Source organism: Dryas octopetala, chromosome 8 (genome assembly GCF_963921425.1).
Source record: "Dryas octopetala chromosome 8, drDryOcto1.1, whole genome shotgun sequence".
Classification (NCBI taxonomy): Eukaryota; Viridiplantae; Streptophyta; class Magnoliopsida; order Rosales; family Rosaceae; genus Dryas; species Dryas octopetala.
The window spans coordinates 5198139-5208343 of record NC_141373.1 but is presented as its reverse complement, the minus strand read 5'-3'; the positions used below and the strand labels follow the sequence as shown (position 1 = coordinate 5208343).

The window sequence follows — 10205 nt, the reverse complement described above, 5'->3', positions numbered from 1 at the left end:
AACAAGGCACATTATAAAATGAGATTATAGTAGTAGCACGCAATTAAGATAACAGATGGTCCATCATTAATTGAGTGGAATGTGACAACTCATGTGGAACATACAAATACAACTTCTCTTGTTCTCTCTAAAAGAAAATATATAAATGTACGGTTTCTGGTTGCTGTAACTTTCCATCAGCTATGGAGACCCAAAATGACCACCTCTGCAAAAATATATATGGACCCAGTAGTTCTCAAACCAAACATTATTTAGTTGGTGGATCATGCCATCTTATCCAATTACCTGAAAATGACAAACCTCTGTTTTATCATTAGTGCATTGTGCGCACGTTAGCAGGCACTCCTTTTTTATTTTCTTTGTTTCTCGAGAAACTTTTCTTCGTTAGGGTGGAAAAGAAATATTTGGCGTAGAAAGCTTAAACATCCAACTGAAATTAATTGGTAATTAACAGAAAAGGCTGGACATTATATATCGCAATACAAAGTTTTATTCAACAACTTAATATCCATTATTAGCCTATTTTTTGACAACTTAAGATTTTAGACTGAACTACTAACATGATATCAAAACTTTATTTGCACGAGATTCTAAATTTGAATCTTCCATGCTTCAATTTTGTCTATTAGTATGACTACTCTCCACATGTTCTTCAATATATTCTTAAGGATAATGCTACAGAGATCATCTACTTGTACTATTTAGTGTACCATCTTTCTAATATATATAAGACCCACTAGTATTAGTAAGTCTCATCTATATTAAAGAGATGATACATTAAATGATAAAAAAAGATAGTCTCCTTAGCATTTTCCTATTCTCAATTAATTCAATATGAGATACTCTCAAGTCTCAACAATTTATTTGTTTCAAATCAAGAATCAAGAACAAAAGGAGACTAAAGGAAAAGCAAAAAGATTTTTTGAAACTCCTTGTGGGGAGAGTAATTGTACACGTGTACGTGGAGGGGGGTGCTGTCTATGCTGGAAAGCCAATCCTGCAGAAAGAGCTTGTATGCAAAGTGGAGAAAAATATATTGAAAGTGGTATAACAAGATGGGGTCCAAGGAAAGATGGCCATGAGCACCAAGAGTGAAGTAGGCTTTACCTCAGCACATTTCCTATGTGTAGGACACTAATTCAAGAATTGAGCTATGCAAGAACTACATCCACACAAATGTTGTATAGGGTTCATTTTAGTTTGACTAATTATAGCATGTACTAATGTTGGACACAAACATGAATTTCCAAAATGCATACAAAATTTTACCTCTGAAATTACTTTGTCAAGATTCACAACTATTGGTCCCCTTCCCACAACCTTTCAAGTCACGCATGCAGAGGAAAAGATCTTCTTTTGGGTTTTTTTTTTTTTTTTTTGGTCTGAAAACTTTTGGGGTTGGACCTGAAAACCTCTATGGCATGAGTAACCAGGAATAGCGGATTCTGTCACCTTAACAGTAACCTGGAAGCACACAGTCACACAACCATTCCATGCTACAAGGTCAAAAAAATAAAAATAAAAATAAAGTAGTAAGTTAACAAAATGTCAATATCTAAAAAAATATTTTTATTTGCATTCATCTGTTTGCACACCCTTCCTGAATCCTAAAGATTTTCTCAATTGTTTTTTTTTTTTTTTTTTAAAGTTCTGATAAGTTACAGTAGGATTGGTATCATAAATATAGTTTTTATAGTAGTGTGTAGAAGGGTGAGTTGAAATAGAACATGGTTGTAAAATATAAATTTTGAAGGAAATGCATAAAACCTTTAAAAAAAGAGAAATTTTGAAGACTTAACTTTTTTCTTTTCATTAAAGATTTATAATTATTATTTTTATTTAGAAATTTAACGCTCGAATAGTAGTGTTTGAGCGAGCTCCCATCAAGAAGTGATTGATAGGGTTCAAACACTACTCGATGGAGGTTTGAGTAATTCTTGATCGGAACTCGAGTACTATTTGATGATCAGGTTTTTAAATTTTTAAAAATGAGCTAAAAGTCTTTAAATGAAAGTAGTATGAAACAAATTATTGTTAATTATCCAAATTTTCTATATAAAAAAAAGAGAATGAAATGCAAAAAAACCTTTAAAAAAAAGGAAATGCATAAAAAACAAAAAGGAAATCATTAATCTAATAGCAATACTCATTAATAAAATTAATATAAAAATTTCAAGGATAATATTGACATTAACATCTTTTTAGAGTGTCGTTATTAAACTAAGGCAGAGCCGCAGAGGTGACAAATCAAACTAATTAGTTACAATTAGTTTTGGTAAATTACATTAACTTAACAACAAATCAATTTTACCACCACCGAAAAAAATAAAATAGTGAGAGTTTCACAGTTGGGTCCTGGACTCCTGGCCTCCTGGGGCTCACCATGGGTCCATGCCACATAAAACCCTCCACCTGTTCCACGTGTTGTGACATGAGCTCCATTTCATGGAACGCCCATAATATTGCCGTACCACATTATCATTTTTGTCCAAAATATTAACTTCATTGACTCTCTTCCTCTCCCTCTCTCTCTCTCTCTCTCTCTCTCTCTCTCTCTCTCTCTCTCTCTGTAGCATATAGCATATAGTGGTGTACTGGTGTGGAGCCCATAGCTGGACCTTTGCTTTGCTGGCTTCAAGCTCTCCATTGTTGGTCTTTTATGGGGCTTGTCTGCTGAGAAAAATTGAGAGAGAGAGAGTTTTTTTCAGTTGGCCCAATCTTCCTTTTACAAAGACTCTTCCTTTTGAATACTCCCATTCACTTTGTGTACTTGTTCAACAATCTCATCATCTCTCACAAGCACCCACTAGAAAATTAGATATATAGGAACCTAAGCTGAAAGCCCCCCTTCTTGTTTTGATTTCATGGATCCACAGATCTAGAGCTTACATACCCACATGAGCTTTTCTTCTTCTCTCTCAAGATCTTCATCTTCAGCTGTAGCACACGATTGGTTTCAGCAAGCAGAAGCAGTCAAATTATTGGGTAAGCTCCCTTTTCTTCTTGGTCCAGATGCTTGAGAAAGAAAGATGTTTGTTATAATTATTGGGTTCTTTTGGAATTTGTGTAGCTGAAGTTTCATTTTTGTGCAATGTGAAGAGGTAGACCTTCTGGATTCCCAAATGGCTGACCAAACTCTTAGTTGAACAAGAAAAAAAAGGGACTTTGACCACTCTTTTTTCAAACCACCTATTTAAGTTTTTGTTGAATTTTTTTCTCAATACCAGGCTTACCAGCGGCTGTTGTGGTCATTAGTATCCGGCTTTAAATGGAAACAAAGATGGGTTTTGTGACTATTGGGTCCTAACTCTTAATTCCTTTTGTTTTGGTGCAATCCCCAACTGAAATTAACTGTAAAGGCGGCTTCCTTATGTTCTTTCTTTGAGCTGTTGGGTTCTGATTGTGCAGTTCTAATAAAATGAAAGCAAAATTACACTTTATTAACCTGTTTGTATTTCACTGTTGATATCTGTTGTAGTGTATAATAGTTGAGCTGAGAAATAGAGGACAATACTATACTTTTCACAATTGGGATTTTGAGGTCAGACAGTTGTTTTAAAGTCCTTGTTACATGTGGAGATTTTGGAGGGTTGTTTGGATGAGATGAGGGATGTTATCAGAGTTGATGAACTTCTTGAGGTCCTGTTTCCGGCCGAGGTCGAATCGATTTGTTCATACCGGTTCAGATGCGGGAGGTCGCCAAGACGGGCTCCTGTGGTACAAAGACACAGGCCAGCACATCAATGGTGATTTCTCAATGGCTGTTGTTCAGGCCAACAATTTACTTGAGGACCAGAGTCAGCTTGAGTCGGGCAGTTTGAGCAGTCATGAATCTGGACCCTATGGTACTTTTGTTGGTGTCTACGACGGGCATGGTGGGCCGGAGACATCACGCTACATCAATGATCACCTCTTTCAGCATCTCAAGAGTAAGTGACTTTAGACATTATAATGGAATTCTAAACATTTCAAATTCCTTCAGCTAGTTTTGTTTGCTTTGTGGCTTTTGGTTTGAAATTCTGTTTGCCCTTTATATTGGTGAAGAATTTGAGGGAAAAAAATTTACAATCAAGAGCATGGTTGAGATATGTGGTGCATTAGTTGGGATTTGGAACCTTGCTGAGTTGAAAAGAGAGAATCTTGTGAAAGCATGGTTGATTATGTTTTTAGTTTAAAAAATGATGACTCACCCTTAATTAAGCTGAGTACTTGCCCTAAAGGCAGGTTTAAGTGGAGGATTTTGCTTCTTTTTTTTGTTTCCCCCAGATATTGATGGCATATATTAATAAGATTTTTAGTTTTTAACTTTATTATTGTTTTACCTTTTATCAGCAGCTAATGATATAGCATATGAAATGTAAACTTTACAATTCAATTAGTGCATTTGGGCTTAGACTTAGTGACAAACTCCCTGTTGTAAATTTCTAAAGTTCTTTGTAATATGCAGGATTTTGTTCGGAGCAGCAGTCCATGTCTCTGGATGTAATACGAAAAGCATTTCAAGCAACAGAAGAGGGTTTTCTTTCAGTAGTTACCAAGCAGTGGCCAATGAAACCACAGATTGCAGCAGTAGGATCATGTTGCCTTGTTGGTGTTATTTGTGGTGGAACTCTTTATATTGCTAACCTTGGTGATTCCCGTGCTGTTTTGGGGAGAGTTGTGAAGGCAACAGGGGAGGTGCTCTCTATTCAGTTGTCACAAGAGCACAATGCATGTATAGAATCTGTGAGACAGGAGCTGCATTCTTTGCACCCTGACGATTCACAGATTGTAGTTCTGAAGCATAATGTATGGCGTGTAAAGGGCCTAATTCAGGTAACTCTTTTACAGTATGAGAAATGGTTATTGGTATCAGTATCTTTGCAGCTAGACCACATATTTAACTCCTCTACTTTCTTTGCAGCTAGACCAAGTATTTGTAAATACTTGTGTTCTGATGTAATCTAAGAGTACAATAGTGCATGCTCAAAAGTTCCTAATACTAGTAGTTTAGTTTAACTGACACTTACCATCCCCCTTCCTTCAAGAGAGTATGTTGGTGTCATTTATGCTGTCATCTGTGGTGCATGTAGAGGGCTTATGCTAGGCAGTGCTTGTTGGTCATTTTAAAATTTAAATGGAATTAAAGTGGGATCAAGTTTTCTTTTTATGCATCTTTCCAATTTTTTCTTCCTTGGTTTCCAAATTTATCTTGTACTTTCAAAAAACTATATAGCTTACCAAAATTTAAAGAATCTGCAATTTTTGCTGATCTAGATTGTTCCTGGCTGTGTTTGAAAGGATAATGAAGTTCAAATTATGTATTGGGAAAATATTGTGTAGCTGGTGTGTCACGGTTAATTACTAGTGATAGCTCTGCCAGGTGATTACTCAAATAAACTTTTTAATGATATTTTCATGTGTGATGAATATCCAAGGACACCCCCCCCCCCTCCCCCCCCAAAAAAAAAACTTATAGTTGCCAGCTTATCCTTAATTAACTCTAGTGGATGTTACCGTACAGTAAAGAAAAGGCGTTTGAATTATTTAGGGAGATCATGTAGATCAACTGCTTTATATGTGGGACTCAGCTATGCATGCCAGATAGTATTCAAATGCTTGTGCACAAATTTCTGGTTATTTTCAGTGTTGCAATATTACACAGCATATGGTTTGACTGGATACATTTTATCTTTCTTGTGCTGACTCTGATTTTGGAATCTTACATCTTGCAGGTTTCTAGATCTATTGGTGATGTGTATTTAAAAAAGGCTGAATTTAACAGGGAGCCTTTGTATAGCAAGTTTCGGCTTCGGGACCCTATCAAAAGGCCAATATTGAGTGCTGATCCAGCAATTTCAATGCTCCAATTGCAGCCGCATGATCAATTTATTATATTTGCATCTGATGGGCTCTGGGAACACCTCACCAATCAGGAAGCAGTGGACATAGTTCAAAATCATCCACGAAGTGTAAGATTTACTTGTCAACAATATACACTTGTCAGCAATATATATCGAAAAGGATTAATGATTCTTATTGCCAGAAAGTAGAATCAGGAAGCAGTGGATAAGTTTAAAATCATCACTACTGTAAGACTCATATATTTTGTGCTGCTAATCTAATGATAAACAAAATGTTTGGGGGGGGGGGACCAATAATTTTAGACTGCACAAACCTGCCTGGTATATCTATAAGTTGGTCTCCCATATTAGATCTTTGATTCACAGAAAATTATGGTTAGTTAATTTAAGATCAAAGCATTGCCTTCTCATCATGTTTTGTGGGCATATCACCAGGAGCCTTGTATAACATTATAATGTAATTTTGATGTAATTATGATTGTCATCAGCATAAACTGAGAATTTTTTGCTAGTTATAAACATTGTATGATCCTTTGTTACGTAAGTGAATGCTTGTATGTATATTGGATGTGTAAGCATTGCAAAATATGCCTCACATATCAGTAGAGGGTAGGAATCCATTTATAAGAGTGGAGCCAACTCTGGAAATAAAGCCACCACAGCTGATTACAGGGAGCAATGATATCATCTTGTGAGATACTTCAAATGATCCTACTGTGAAGTCATTGTTTTAGGTCTTGCAGTATGCTCATGGTTTGTAGGATTAGATTTAAATTCCTTTTAAATATTGTGCAGCAGGCAGTACATATCAATACAGTGGAGCATTCAACTGGGTTCTAGAAACCTAATTTTCCTGACTTTTCTAATTAGTCCTAGTAAATTTAGCTGGATTGGCTCTTGTAGTTGTACTAATAGATAAGGCTTTCACTCTATTATGTGCACAGTCCATTAAACTAACGGTTTTCCTGTGCGTCCTACATTTAATAAATCGTTAACCTATAAGTTTTAGCTATTACATCACTTTGGGTAAACTCTTTCCCTTATGGAGAGAATCTAACTTTTGTTTGCTAACCTCATGCAGGGAAGTGCAAAGAGGCTGGTGAAAACTGCCCTGCAAGAAGCAGCCAAAAAGAGAGAAATGAGGTATTCAGACTTGAAGAAGATTGACCGTGGGGTCCGCCGCCATTTCCACGATGACATAACTGTGATTGTTGTGTTTCTTGACTCAAATCTTGTGAGCAAGGCTAGTTCTGTCAGGGGCCCGAATCTATCAGTGAGAGGAGGTGGAATCAACCTGCCTCCTAATACTCTGGCTCCTTATGCTACTCCAACGGAAGCTGGCAATACCTGACTAAACTGTATCTCATGTGTGTTTGCCTGTTGTACCATTCTCTTGTGTGAATACTAGGTAGCTTCCAAGACAGATACAAGGAGCGGGCCTTCAATTCTTTAATGTACACTGTAACTTTTAACTGGAATCTGATACTTGCATTTAGCTTCTTCTATGCCAAAAACAAAAAGAACAGAACTGGAGAAGAGAACTTAAAGGTGACAGTAATTATTATAGCTATATTTCCTCGACACTGTCCTTATCCTTCTCTCATTTTGCTTTTGTATTTCTCTTTGAATTTCAGGTCTGTAAATGTATGACATGGCAATTAAGTTTTTGCTTCATTGGCTTGCTTGCTTGTTCTTTTTATTTATTTATTTTTAACATTTTCACTTAACTGCTATTAAGTTTTCACTGTAAGAGATTTGTAGCAGATATTGCAGTGACATGTGATAGAAAGTTGCCTAAGGAAGCTGTTCTTTAAGAATAGAAAGCAGTCAAGTAATGTTAATTGTCAAGTTGTCAACTCTTTGTAATGCAGCTCTACAACCTTTGCAATTCAAATCTTTGCAGTGTACGTGGTAAGTAACATGGCAATGTGCAATATTGAGATAAGAATGTGGCAAAGTTTGTTGCATGTTACATACTGGTATCTATGCTTTTCCTCCATTAATAAGCTGTGCTGGGATGAACTTCTGCTACCTAATTGGTAATGTGGCACATTGTGTTACGAGAAGCACATGTTCACAAACAGACGGTTTTAGTTGTGAGATCCCAACCTGTTTGAGCTGCCATCCTCGTTATCGAATGGCAGGTCAAATTTTTGTTCATTAATCCAACCGATGGATTTCTTAAGGGTGTAAAACCCGTTTAGGATTTTTTTAAGAACAATACTTGGGTCATCCCATCCTTCCAAATTCTGATTTCGACAATATCGGCACATGATCAAAGCCGTTCACTTTTTAGATTACCTATTATAGATTTTCTCTACAAAAAATTAACTAAATCGGAAATCGTTTGTTTATATAACTGTGTCGATTAAATAAATAAAAATAACGGTTTGATAAAAAATCACTCTTTAATTGAAAATCATCTATTTTTTCTATTTAATTAACAACAGTTATATAATCAAACGATTTTCGATTGATTTGATTTTTTTGTAGAGATGATTGTTTAATATATTATCTAAAAAGTGAACAGTTTTGATCATACATCGATATTGTCAAAATTAAAATTTGAGGAAATGAGGTGACCTTGAGGTACCCCAAAAGGTGATCCAAGTATTATTCTTTTTTTAATAAGCACATTAAAATTTAAATTGTTTACACTAATTTTTACTATTATAAAGTCGGAACAATAATTTGGTGTTACATGCTTCATCAAAAATATAATTACTTAAAATACTCTTCATTCAATAAAATAATTACATAAAAATAACTTAATAAATGTGAGTATGAATGTAAAATACAACTATTAAAATAAAACTAAAGAAATATTCCGAAAACATGCCAATTGACGGGTGGCAAGAGGTTATTAATGACATAAGTCTAGATCTCTCAGCACCACGACCACTACGACCACTAGCCAAAGACGAAGTCATTCTTTTTAATTGATATAAAAACTGCCTGTGTACATGATAATCTATTACGAAGTCGGTCCTACAAGAACTTCAAATTAATATTAATATGGAGAAAAGGGAAGAAGGGAGTTCCGAGGTGAGAGAAAGACTCTTTTACTCTCACTTGTCAGACTCGATCAGGGCATATTCCCACCAACCCAAGTACAAAAACCCTTAATTTTGTTTCACCTAATTGCCATTTCTTATTGAACAATGCTTGGGTGACCTCTGGGCACCTCAAAGTCACCTTATCTTACCTCTTTAAATTTTAATTTTGACAATATTAATATAAAATCAAAATAGTTTATTTTTTAAATAATATATTACAAATTTTTGAAAAAAATTAAATCAATAAAAAATTGTTTAATTATATAACTGTTGTTAATTAAATATAAAAAATATATAATTTTCAATTAAAAAATATTTTTTTTTTATCAAATTGTTGAATTTTTTTTATTTAATCGACAACAGTTATATAACTAAATAATTTTCGATTGAGTTAATTTTTAATAGAGAAGATTTATAATAAATGATCTAAAAAATGAACAACTTCAATCATACACTGATATTGCTGAAATCAAAATTTAAAGTGGTGGAGTAACCTTGAATTAACCGAAAGGTGACCCAATTGTTCTTTCTTAATGGTAATACTTTATCTAACCCTAATGGCCAAAAAAAAAAAACTTCATCTAACCCTAGACAAAGGCACAATCCTCAAAGCCACTATTCTGTACCCTTCAGGATTGAGATGAAAGATAACAACTGCAAAACACTATCCATCTCTGAAATAGTGCAAGGCCGATGAATATGATCACAATCCCTCTATTAATTAAAAATATCTCCCTAGAAAAAAATAAAATAAAATAAAAAAGAGAAACCAATGCAACAATGCTAACCCCACTTGCATAATGTCATTAGCAAATAGATGCTCCTAACTCCTAAGTCCATGTCACACTTTGAGTGACTCCTTAGTCCCTAGATCCTCGGGTGTCATTCTCAACGTGCCTCTGCAATTCTTTTGGGAGTTCCTTATATTATATTCTACAGTCAAATGTTATAAAGAAGCTATTGGCAAAAGTCATGAGGATGCTTGAGTAGGCCAGTGAACATTCCACATTTCCACAGTCAAATGGCATGCATGATCCACCAGCTAGTGGATAGTGTAATATATGAACAATAATAGCAACAAACTGAAACGGGTAAGGAATTTAAAATACAGTGGATTTATAGCTCAAAGAGAATATTTACTCCCACATCCAAGAATAGAGTTCAATTCTCACTTTCTCCCTCTCAAAGCCTTAGGCATCCTTTGTAAGAAACAAAAATCACTTTTAAAATATAAAAATAAGATGGGAGTAAAGGGTTTTGCTTATGAAGTTATGATTCATCTCATAAGTCATAAGGACCACATAAT

At 35.0% G+C, this 10205-nt stretch overlaps 1 protein-coding gene across 3 annotated transcripts; it reads left to right on the top strand.

Annotated features, from left to right (window-relative positions):
• The first annotated feature begins 2589 nt into the window (after nucleotides 1-2589).
• On the top strand, nucleotides 2590-7531 carry LOC147276371 (Protein phosphatase 2C family protein). 3 transcript variants are annotated; one of them, XM_086253199.1, is made up of 5 exons: nucleotides 2590-2985; nucleotides 3479-3929; nucleotides 4448-4815; nucleotides 5715-5951; nucleotides 6925-7531. In XM_086253199.1, the coding sequence occupies exons 2-5, from the start codon at nucleotides 3611-3613 to the stop codon at nucleotides 7192-7194; spliced, it is 1194 nt and encodes a 397-aa protein (XP_086109325.1). In that variant the 5' UTR covers nucleotides 2590-2985; nucleotides 3479-3610; the 3' UTR covers nucleotides 7195-7531. The 3 variants fall into 3 exon arrangements, with proteins under 3 accessions (XP_086109325.1, XP_086109327.1, XP_086109326.1); XM_086253201.1 differs by having other exon boundaries at nucleotides 3100-3929; XM_086253200.1 differs by having other exon boundaries at nucleotides 3071-3929.
• Nucleotides 7532-10205: the final 2674 nt, after the last annotated feature.